The sequence below is a fragment of the Malania oleifera genome, chromosome 13, assembly GCF_029873635.1.
Source record: "Malania oleifera isolate guangnan ecotype guangnan chromosome 13, ASM2987363v1, whole genome shotgun sequence".
NCBI classification, from domain to species: Eukaryota; Viridiplantae; Streptophyta; class Magnoliopsida; order Santalales; family Ximeniaceae; genus Malania; species Malania oleifera.
In genome coordinates this window covers 20,885,546-20,897,593 of record NC_080429.1, presented here as the reverse complement: position 1 = coordinate 20,897,593, position 12,048 = coordinate 20,885,546, and the positions used below count along the sequence as shown (strand labels likewise).

Below are 12,048 nucleotides of genomic sequence, written 5' to 3'. Positions count from 1 at the left end.
GATGGTGAATGAGGGTTAGAAATAATTTGCAAATTTGAAGTGTTAGGCGAATTATGATGGGAAGGGCTTAAAGAAGGGTTTTCTTGGTTAATTTTAGTCTTTTATTTTCAATCTTAATTTTTATTTTTATTTTATTTTATTTTTTTTGTTTTAGGATTTTATGTCTTTGCATTGACTGTATTGAAATTGACATAAATGTTACATGTAGAAATTGTGTATCAATTCCATTCATGGGTTTCTTGTGCCACCTTAATTTTCAAATTAAATATTTATTTTATATTTTGTAACTTAAAAGTGTGACATAGAAACATAACATTCTTTTTAAATAAGTACTTACGCTAATTTTTTTTTTTTTTTGATAAGTAATAAGTTTATTGATAACAAAAATGAACACCAATTGCACAAGGAGTGTACATGGGGTAAACAAATCAAAAACAGAAATTACAAGAAGCTAGTAAATCAAAAACAGAAGCAAATGATTGGTTTCACAAAGCAACCAACCAATTCAAAGTTGTAAAGAAAAATAGCTTCAGGTCCGAAATGGATCTTTCCTTATCTTCAAAACACCTACTATTTCTCTCCCTCCAAAGACACCACAATAAACAATGAGGAACCATCAACCAAATAAACTCATTTTGATAACGACCAAAGCTGCCTTGCCAACATGCTAGAAGTCCCACTACAGATTGTGGCATAACCCAGCTCACTCCAAACAAACCAAATACCATAACCCACAAGTCCATTGCTACCAGACAATGAATAAAAAGATGATCAACTGTCCCATTATTACACTTGCACATGTAGCACCAATCCAATATCCAAACCTTTCTGTTTTGTAAATTGTCAATCGTTAAGCATTTCCTTAAAGCAGCAGTCAAAACGAAAAAAGCTACTCTAGATGGAATTTTCTGCTTCCAAATACTTTTCCAAGGAAAGGGCCTCTAATTCCTGAAGATGCATACCCCTAAAGAAACTTACATCCCAAAACAAGACTCCATTATCAAACTTCATAAGCTCAGCCACGCTAGCTTCTTTATCTCGGCAAAATCTATACAAATCAGGATAGCTGACTGCAAGAGACGTCTCACCACACCAATGGTCTTGCCAAAATTTCACCTTAGACCCATTTCCAATATCATATAGAACGTGGCAAGAAAAAGAAGACCATCCCCGACTAATATTTTTCCACAAGCCAACACCACGTGGACCATTAAAAGGCCTAGTACACCAACCACCCCATTCACAGCCGTATTTCACCTATATCACTTGCCTCAAAAGAGCAGCCTTCTCCATCCCAAATCTCCATAACCACTTCCCAAGCAAAGCTTCATTAAACTGTCTTACCTTCCTTATCCCCAAACCACCTGAAGAAATGGGATAGCAAACAGTATCCCATTTAACCAAATGGAATTTTGGTTCATCACCAATGCCAGCCCATAAAAAATTCCTTTAAAGTTTCTCTTTCTAAATTAGATAGAGTGCTTTTAATTAATGTGACTCTACTTCCCTTAGATAAGTACAAACGTTTCCACCCTACTAACCTTCGTTCTGTCTTCTCCAAAATTGGGTTCCATATTGTCTTATCCTTGAATTTGGCTCCCAAAGGAAGACCCAAATATTTCGTAGGAAGATTACCTTGTTTACAGCCAAGGACGTGCAAGAATAAGTCAAAATTAAACACCGTACCAATAGGAAACAACTCTGACTTACCCAAATTTGTCTTTAAACCAGAGACCGCCTCAAACCACATAAGCATCACATGGAGAAACAAAATCTGATCCAGATCAGCATCACATAAAATTAGAGTGTCATCCGCAAAGAGAAGATGAGACACCACCAAAGCTCTTCCCTGTATATGTCCCACACCAAAAGCTTGACATGTGACCATCATGGACAGCTTTATCCAACATTCTCCCCAGGGCTTCCATAAACAAGACAAATAACAAAGGAGATAATGGGTCACCTTGTCTCAACCCCCCAGAGCTCTCAAAAAATCCACAAGAAGTGCCATTTATCAGAATGGAGAAATGAACTGTAGATATACAAAAGGAAATCCACTGCCTCCATTTTGCAGAGAACCCACCCCGTTCCAGTAACTGCATAAGAAAACCCCAATTTACATGATCAAAAGCCTTCTCAACATCTAATTTGCAAAGAAGCCCTGACATCCCATTTTTCAATCTACTATCAAGGCATTCATTAGCAATAAGTACATGGTTAAGAATCTGCCCGTTCCTCACAAAAGCATTATGGGAAGTTGAAATTATATCTTCCATAACCGTGTGAAGTCTGGTGGCTAAGACCTTAGCAATGATCTTATAAACCCCCCCAACAAGACTAATAGGGTGAAAATCCTTTACTTCAATTGCTTCATTTTTTTTAGGGATGAGAGTGATGAAAGTAGCATTTAGGCTTTTCTCAAATTGACCTTTATAAAAAAAATGATGGAACACAGCCATAAGATCAGGTTTGAGAATCCCCCAACAAGCTTGGAAGAAAGCCATTGTAAATCCATCTGGTCCAGGCGATTTATCACCATTAAAATTTTTTATGACATCAAAAGTTTCCGCCTCCTCAAATGGTCTATCTAGCCAATATGCATTTTCACTAGATATTCTTTGAAATACTAAGACTTCTGGGAATGATCGACTAACTTGTTGCTCAGAGTATAAATTCATGAAAAATTAAGTGATGTAATCAGCAATCATACCTTGATCGGAAGACAAGGCACCATCAACCACAAGGCTCTCAATACCATTATTTCTTCTATTAGAATTAGCCATTCTATGGAAAAAATTTGGTATTTGCATCTCCCTCCTTCAAATGTAGCACCCTAGACTTTTGCCTCCAACTAATCTCTTCTAAAAGAGTGAGCTTTTAACTTTTCTAACTTTTCCTCAGTTGTTAAAAGATGAGTTTCCTCTCTAACATCCAAGTCATTCAATTTGTTCCAAAGTTGCTGTATCTTAACAATGACATTCCCAAATTCCGCCTCGTTCCACCTTTTTAAATCCAACTTCAAAGCTGCCAATTTCTTAGCTAGTACGAAACTAGGATTTCCTTGGAAAGAATAGGATGTCCACCACTCCTTCACTTTATCAGCAAAGTTCTCCACCCTCAACCACATATTTTCACAGCGAAAAGGAGTTCTACCTCTCCGCTGACTCCCCCACTCCAACAGAATTGGGTAGTGATAAGAAAGTATTTTGAATAGTCTTCTCTGTGAAAATTGAGTGAAGTGATCCGCCAAGAACGGAGAGAAAAGAAACCGATCTATTCTAGAAGCGGAGGAAGAATTGGACCAAGTGTAAAGGCCTCCTTCCATAGATATATCCATCAGTCCATGAAAAGAGATAAACTCCGAAAATTCATGCATAGCCCGAGTATGACTTACAGCCCCTAGTCTTTCTGATGGGAAGTGGATTATATTAAAATCACCTCCTAGGCACCAAGTCGAATCCCACCAACTAATCAGCCCTGTCAGCTCCTCCCACATTTTCCTATGCCTCTTGTTCAAATTTGGCCCATAAACACCTGTGAAAGCCCACTCAAATTGATCACCGACATTTTTAAATTTGCATGAAACAAAAAAATACCCCACTACTTCCTCCACCTTTTCCACCACCCTTCAATCCCATATCAGGACAATACCTCCAGAAGCACCTTCTGAACCCAAGTATAACTAGTCTAATATGGACAACTCCATATACTTCGGACAATTCTTCTAGTAATCCATTCAAGTTTAGTCTCTTGCAAACATACAATATCAGGTTTCTATGTACGCAACAAATTACGAATCTGAAGCCTCTTCTCAACCTCATTCAATCCTCTGACATTCCATGAAAGTATCTTCAGATTCATTTAGAAACAGAGAGCCCGCTCCCTATTAAAACCACAACGTCTAGATGAAGTAGAACCATAATTAACTGAACTGAATAAACCTTTCAGTTCTCTTAAACCTTTTGCACTAGTTCTCTTCAAGTCACGTGCATTTTTTTCCAAAGTAGCCCTACGGTGTAATTTAGCCTCAACAGCCAGCAAAAAAGTGGTTACTTGACTTTCCAAACCTTGTAAGGACGTGCCCAGAAATTTTTCAAACCTTTTAAATCTTCTTTGGAACCACTCAGAATAAGGTACTTCCTTATTGGGCTCTCCACCTAGACAACTACCTGTCCTTCCATAGTCAAGGGTAAAGAATAAGCTAGTGGTTCCACTACTAAAGGTGACAAATCCCTTTCGTTAGGTAGCTCAGCAACCTCTTTATTGTTGTTCGAGGCCCAATCCTCCACAAGTACATCATTCCCATCAAATTGAGCTACTAACACCTCCAAAGTATTTGCAGGCTTCAACGGAACTAAGGACAATTGGTTTTGCCCTTCTAAACCCTCTGTGACTTCACTAGGTGGCAAAGAAATCTGAATTGGGACCGCAACTCTTCTTCCGTCTCGCAGCTCAAGCACCCACTGCTCAGAATTTCCCTACTTCTTGAAAATATTGTCGGAATGTTCTCGAAGAATCAATTGGATGTCTCGTTGCAAGTTTTTCTCACCATCGGATGTGTTTGCTGACTCACCGGTGTTGAGGCACTCTTTATTGGCCGCATCATAACCTAAATGCTCCATATCAGTCTTGTCGGAGCCTAAGAGGTTAGTATCGGTCTTATTGGTGTCGATATTGTCAGTCCCGGTGTTATCGAAAGATTTCATCAACTGGGCTAGCATCGACGCGCTTTGGTGATCAACTTCAGATTGCCTCGAATCAAGAACCACAACATCACCCCTTTTCACTAAACTCCCCAAGGTTGAAGATGATGATTCTGGATTTTGGGTCTTATTGTTTTGAAAGGCTTGTGTTGGTTTTGGCTGCTAGATTGAGATGGGCTTGGGATTAGGTATGGGCTTTGTCTTGAAGGGAGCTTTGGGCTTAAAACTTTTATTGTTTTCCTTGATATTCTCTGTACTTACCCACTTCTTGGAGCTTGAGTAACTTTGGACCATATTACCTCCCATTCTCCATTCGGCCTACTATGCAATCTGAGGCTTATATTCAGAGATACATAAGAGTTTGTGTTACCACTAACGTTTTCAGTAATTTCCACTGAAACATTAGCCTTTGATTTTGCTTGTTCCTTCCCAGTACACAAATCATGACTATCGCGGCTATGATTTCTCAATTTTGAATTTTGAGAATATGACATTAATTGCTTTCCATTCTTGCTACCACCATCATCTCTCCAACCCCCCTCCACCACTGCCAACAGAAAGGTTTTGGAATTCTCCCCTATGAGTTTAAGTGCTGATTGGGATGTCTATTTGCTGGCTAATGTTTGTTTTCTGGCTAACGTCCCAGGAGCAATGGCTTTCCGTAGATGAAATTCAAACCCTCTCCAACCACTACCTAGTTTTCCTTCTGGAACCACCTAAAATCTTTTTCGACGACCATGTATAAGTTCCGAGATCATTAAAAAACAACCATGTGCATTGGATCCCAACTGCAAAATAAATACTTTCTCACCATCTCTGAATGTTAGTGCAAAATTACCAGGAATTACATTGGACATTAGCTCCTCCACAATAGCTAGCAAACGTTTTGCACTCTCTTTGCCCATGCAAATAGATTGGAGAGAGTATCGATTCCGCTAAAAAATGCGTAACATGAAATAAGAACCACCCTCCTCAACTGAGAATTCAAAAGTCTTGGATTCTACGAAAAAGAAAATAGAACCCCCCATTCTTGAGCATATATCAACACTCAAGTTAGTCTTCAAACTTTCTAAAAAACTGCAGGAACCTTCGGGATTATCGTCCTCCGTGAACATGGCGTTGCAGCGATACCACCTCGACTTTTAGAAACATTGGCAGAAACCTCGAAGCTCAGACTGAGAAGAGACCTCAAAGTAGAGAGGTTGTAGGGTGTCGCGAAGAGGGACGAGAGGTTGTTTGGGGTTGCTGGAGAGAGACGAGTGGTCAGAAGGAGTCGTCAGAGAGAGACAAGTGGTCAGAAGGGGTTGTTGGAGAGTGATGATAGGTCAGAAGGAGTCGTCGGAGAGAGACAAGGGGTCGATGGAGAGAGACGAGTGATCATATTCTACAGAATATGACTAATTTATACAATATATCCCCTTGAGTATGACTACTTTAGACGATAAAAGTATCTTATATATGCCAATCACATAAATACCTATTCTACACATTTATTTTAGAACATTGTATCTAAGTAGATATTTTAATAGCATGCTACATGCATATGTATTCTTAGATAATAGCTCAATATTGACTTTATTTGAATTTTTTCATGTTGATAAGGGCTATTTCATAAGATATCTTCTGTATTTTTTGACTTTTTCTTTTTAAAATGTTAATTGTATTAGTGATTACTGATGCGATTTATCAGCGTATATGATTTAAATAGTATAATTAGTAATTATGTTGAGGTATTATCAGTCAATTTTAAACCATATAAATACTAATTGTAGATAACTGATATTACAATTACATCAAATGAGAATTAAATTTATTTTTGTGCAGAACATTTTTAATATTCTTTGACATTTTTATTTCAGAATTAGTTTTAGTATTATATGTTATAAGTATCGCACTTCAGTTATTACAAAACTATGCACTCATATGTTTTTAAGAATTTTATGTCCATGCAAATCTGTAATGCCAATGTTATTTGTTTACTTCATTGACATACGTACTTCATATATGTGCTGTAATCTTAATTTATTTTTAATAAATGATATTTATCCAGCAATTCTCGAGCATTTTTTGACATTCATTCAATAATTTTTAAAACATATTTTAGACAAATAATGATGCATTGTAATATGAATTAATTTTATTTCACTCATTAAAGATTGTAATTGCGGAAAAAACACTATGACTTAGTTTTTAAAGGCAACTGTAATAAATTTATTGAAATTTCAAATGGAAGAAGTAATATCTGGGAAGTTTTTGCATGACAAGAAATGAAGATGCATGTGTGCTAATTAGACATTTGACATTTGTACAACTATTCCAGGCACTCCTTAGACATTCATCCAATACTCTTAGGAGACATGTTTTAAATAGATAATGATGCTTTATAGCATGACTTCTATTTTGCTTATAACATAGTGTGCTGTTGTCATGATGCCTTGATTCTTAATGCAAATTAAATATTTTTGGATTTACATTGAATTTGGATCTTGAACAGGGGGCATTCCTTCCCCTGGTTGTCCCGCCAACGAAATTTCAAGCAGGCCTGTGGTTAACTTGGTTGACTGTCATGTGCTCCTTAAAGGTATCAGAATTGCTGTATCTATAATTAATCTTGATTCTTGAAGGAATTGAATAGTTTATTTCCTGCACTTGTATTTTGCATATTTTGCAGATGTTTCAATCTTTGGCAAAAGATCGTCTTGAACGGCTGAATGCATCTCCTTCTGCAACACCATGGACATATTTTCGTGTATTTTCAGTGTTACTGTTGGTCCTTTTTGTTGATCTACTTTGGTATTGCTTATGTTCTAGCCTTTCAACTCTTTAAACTTCCTTAGCTTTGTAGATATTGTTGTTTCGAGTTTGCTGATAAATAAAAAAGTAGATATTGTTGTTTCAAATTTTTTATTTGAAAATTTTTATTTTATTCATTTCAATGTATTGTTTTACTGATGAACCATCTGTACTTGTTTACACAATATCTCATTTTGAGCTTCATAAACCTTTATTCATTACTTTTTCTGAGAAAAATCTAGCAGATATGATCAAATTTTCAAATAACAGAGTGCTGAAGTCAAGTGAATTTGTCTACGAAAAAAAAAAAAAAACTGAAATAAATAACTAATCAGTAAAGGGAGCAAAGACAGTTCAAGAGCAGAGTGCTCTTATAATTTTATGGAATAGAGCATGACATGGTAGAATCTTGGCTCATAAGTTGACCGATCTCAGAAATAACAACCTGCCCTCTATGGCTTTAGTCTCAGCTTTTTAGAAGGCAAACAAGTTAGAGGATACCTTCACACCTTATTTAATCTGCCACAAAAAACTTTCAGTGTCTTTCCAGGGGAAAAAAAAAATCATTTTCTTGACCAAAAACTTCTACTGAATTGAATGAAAGTGTTGATACATTTGAATAGCTTTAATATGACCAGAAGGTTTCAAATTAGTCAATGCTTCAGTTCAAATTTTGCTCATTTTCTGGATAAAAAGAATTATAAAGTTTGCAATCTCATGAGAATGTCTCCCCGTGTACTTAAGTGTACAACACAGTAGGAAGTAACAGGAAATAACTGTCTTTCAACTTCTGAATATGAAGTCCCTTGAGGTTTCAGGGCACGGAGGGCCATAAGGGAGCATGGATATGATATGAGCTTTCCTCTTGCTGGAGTCCATTGAAGTCACCATCTCAACATTTTTGATAGATTTGATTAATCCTCAGAGGAGTATATTTAAAGATCATCATCCGATCATCTCTTATCCAAAATAGTTATATCCACTTCTTTCTGCACTGAGTTGAATCTCAGAGAGAACCCAATAAAGTGAATCATCCATGATTTGAAAACCTGACTGGTTCAGCAGGTCTACAACCTATTTGGACCAGAACTGGTCAAGTTAATATCTAGAAATTGGACATTCTTTGAACCAGGCTCAACCTGGCCAGAACTGGGAAACTAGGCTTGACTCAGTAGTCTTGGTGGACTTGCTGGATTGACTCGGCCTCTTTTCGAAAAAGTTTTAAATTGTGAGGTTACTGGATTTAAACCTGGGGCTCACACAAAGAATCACAAAGGAATTACTAGGACACCAGCACTTTATTTGTGATGTATTATGGAAAGATAAACTCTATATACACTAGACTTACTTCTATAGATTTGTATAAACTCCTTGTAAGTAATCAAATGCTCAACTCTTTTACTCATAAATTAATTCTTCAACTTAATCAAACCTCTCCACCACTATATATTAATTTTTTTGACTAAAAATAGCTATAATATTTAAGAACATTTGGGAAATAATAGGAAAAGAGGCAGGATAATGGTTCCCATTTGTTTCTATTAATTGGTTTTGGTTATGGTTAGATAATAGGTGATTATAATCAGTTTTTGCAATATATGTATGTATGCGTATAGGTGATATGACCTAATCACTGGTCTGACCCACTGGTTCAATTGATCCAACTGAATCAGTGATTTTCCTGAGTTGGTCAGTGGTCCAGGTTTTAAAAGCATGGTATCATCCTTTTGAGGACTCAACTAGTGCCCAGTGGTGAAGCAGGGACCAGCTGCTTACTCACTGCACAATACCATTTGATTTGTAGAGTGTGCTTCTTGCTCTTTTTTAGGTGCTACAAGCAATGCCATAGTTGATCAGGTAGCTGTTGTGTAGCTGGGCTGGATTTTTGATGAAGAAATCTTGGAAAGCTTTGCAGAGGTAGGTGCTGCTGTATTTAATTTGGGAGTGTGGAAGAACAAGGACATTAGGATTCTTGAGGATTTTGAGAACTCTAACTACAACCTCAAGTTTTTGTTGTTGACAGCCTTGTATTCTTGGAGTTTGGATCTATTTTGCTTACATGTTAAACCTTTTTTGGTTTTCTGATACTATGCAGATTGATGTCATCGATACTTCCTCATCTTCTGTTGTTTTGTTGTATGTCTCATGCTTGGATGGGTAATAGATTGCTAGCATTGAGCTTTCTTCTTTTAGAGTTAGGGATTTCAGAGTCTTAGACCCATTAGTCTCAATTCTAGTTTGTACAATGTTCTCTCGAAGGTTTTAGTGAAGAGACTTCAGGAGGTTTTGGGGGTTGCAGTTACCATGGCTTAGTGTGCATTTATTCATGACAGACAATATTATAGACACTCTACTTGTGGCTAGTGAGGTCGTTGAGGATGTTAAGAGGGGCTAGAGGGGTTTTTTATTTAAACTAGATTCCTGAGAAGCCTATGATAGTGTAAACTGGGGTTTATTGGATAAGGTGATGTATGGGAAAATCTTTGGGGTGGTGTGGAGGAAATGGATTGAAGGTTGCTTGAGCTTGAACAACTTGTGAGCCATTGTTAATGGCCAGCCTAGATGGGTGGTTTAGAGTGACTCGGGGGCTTAGGCAAGGGGGACCATTGTTTCCTTTTTTGTTCTCCGTGGTGGTAGACAGATTGAGTAGTGTAGAAATCCGGAGTATCTTGGAGTGATTTAGGGAATATTTATGTAGAGGATTGTATATTATAGAGAGAGATTATTTTAGGAGATTGTTTCCATATTTAGAATACCCAGTTGTATTATAAGTATTGTGTATTGGCTTGTACAAAATTGAATTCAAGAAATACAGAAATGATTCATTCTGATTTCATGGTATTAGAGCTAGGAAATTAAACCTAGTCATCAATGGCAGAAACTGCCTTCCAAAGTAGAGGTTCGATGACCTCTGAATCTCACGAGGTCCTCCAACAGAGTTTCATGAGGTTCGAGAACTCCTCAGTCTGCGATTCGCCCCGTCTTTGCATCAGAGGGAAGAACTCTCAAGTTAGGGTTTCCTTTCTAGTTTCACAGGCGGAATCGACTATGTCCACGCTGAGGAGCTCTAACGGTGAGACCTTTGAGGTCGACGAGATCGTGGTTCTCGAGTCTTAGATGATCAAGCACATGATCAAGAACTCCTCCAACACTCTACATAGCATTTTGCATAGGCAGTTGCTTAGACCAACCGCACTCGTCCCCAGGGATTCCTTTTCTTCACCGGTGTTGTTGCTACATTTGGCCATGGTAGCCTTGATCGGTGCCTCCGTCATGGCCATGTCTGCATTCTATATTCACAAGCGCAGTGTCAACTAGGTCCTCCGCCACCTCATTGACATCTGACGCAAGCCTCCTCCTGATAACGCTGACTGTTGTTCTGCGTTGCGTGACCGAGACGGGGAAGAAGAAGAAGAAGACGAAGAAGAAAAAGAAGAGGAAAGAATGGAGTGAGACGTAGACATTTTTGGTTCCAATAGAGAGATTGGGATTGATGAGAAAATGTTGAGGCAGGGTCTCTCTACGTTGGCGGACCAGACCTCGTTTAATTATTACAGAGGTTCATCTTCCACAAATATTTCTTCGGGTTCTTTAGCCCAAAGAGGTAATTTTTTGCAAGCCTTGAGTATAACCTCTAGATCCAAAACTCCTTGGATTATTTATTCTGGTGCTTTTGGCCACATGATTGATGCCTATAATCTTTTCTCATCATATTCACCCTGTGCTGAAAATTTGAAAGTTGAAATTGCAGATGGATCACTCTCGTCTGTCATAGGCAAAGGGAATATCCGACTCTCTGACTCCATCACACTAGAGTCTGTTCTTCATTTTCCTAATTTATCCTGCAACTTACTATCCATTAGCCAGTTAGCTAAGAATTCCAATTGTTCTGCTAAATTTCTTTCCTCTCATTGTGTTTTTTAGGACCTATCATTAGGGAAGACGATTGACAGTGTTAAGGAGTGAAGGACTCTACTACTTTGAGGAGGCTAATGTGAGTGAACAATGTCAAACTGCTATTTGTGATTCTGCTTCTGTTTCTAGAAATAGTGAGATTTTGTTATGGCATTCTAGGATGGGTCATCCAAATTTTCAATACTTAAGATGTCTATTTCCTTCCATTTGTTCAAATAAGACGCCTTTTGAGTTTCAGTGTGAGATTTGTGAACTTGCAAAACACCATTGTAATTCCTTTCCAAAATCCAAATACAAATCATGCAGACCTTTTACTATGATTCACAGTGATTTGTGGAGCCCGTCACGCTCTCTTAATCGCACTCACACGAAATGGTTTGTTATTTTTATTGATGATCACACTCGTATTTGTTGGATTTAACTGTTGAAAGATAAAATTGATGTCCTTTCTACATTTTTCAATTTCCACTCCATGATTCAATTACAATTCCAAACTCACATTCAAATCTTGCGTACTGATAATGGTACATAATATTTCAATACTATCTTGGGAAATTATCTTCAAGAAAATGGAATTATCCATCAAAGTTCCTATGTGGATACCCCTCAACAAAATGGGGTTGCCGAATGCAAAAAT

The 12,048-nt window shown here is 37.6% G+C and overlaps 1 protein-coding gene across 9 annotated transcripts in view; it reads left to right on the top strand.

Moving 5' to 3' along the window:
- LOC131146338 (E3 ubiquitin protein ligase RIN2-like) overlaps nucleotides 1–12,048 on the top strand; it is a 56,351-nt gene that overhangs the window by 27,180 nt on the left and 17,123 nt on the right. For all 9 annotated transcript variants that reach the window (XR_009134313.1, XR_009134312.1, XR_009134311.1 and 6 more), the window contains 2 exons: nucleotides 7,198–7,284; nucleotides 7,375–7,496. Coding sequence is in view for 5 of the 9 variants with exons in the window: in XM_058095894.1 (XP_057951877.1) it covers nucleotides 7,198–7,284; nucleotides 7,375–7,496 (209 nt within the window). In the remaining 4 variants the exon portion in view is untranslated. The remainder of the gene's footprint in view (nucleotides 1–7,197; nucleotides 7,285–7,374; nucleotides 7,497–12,048) is intronic.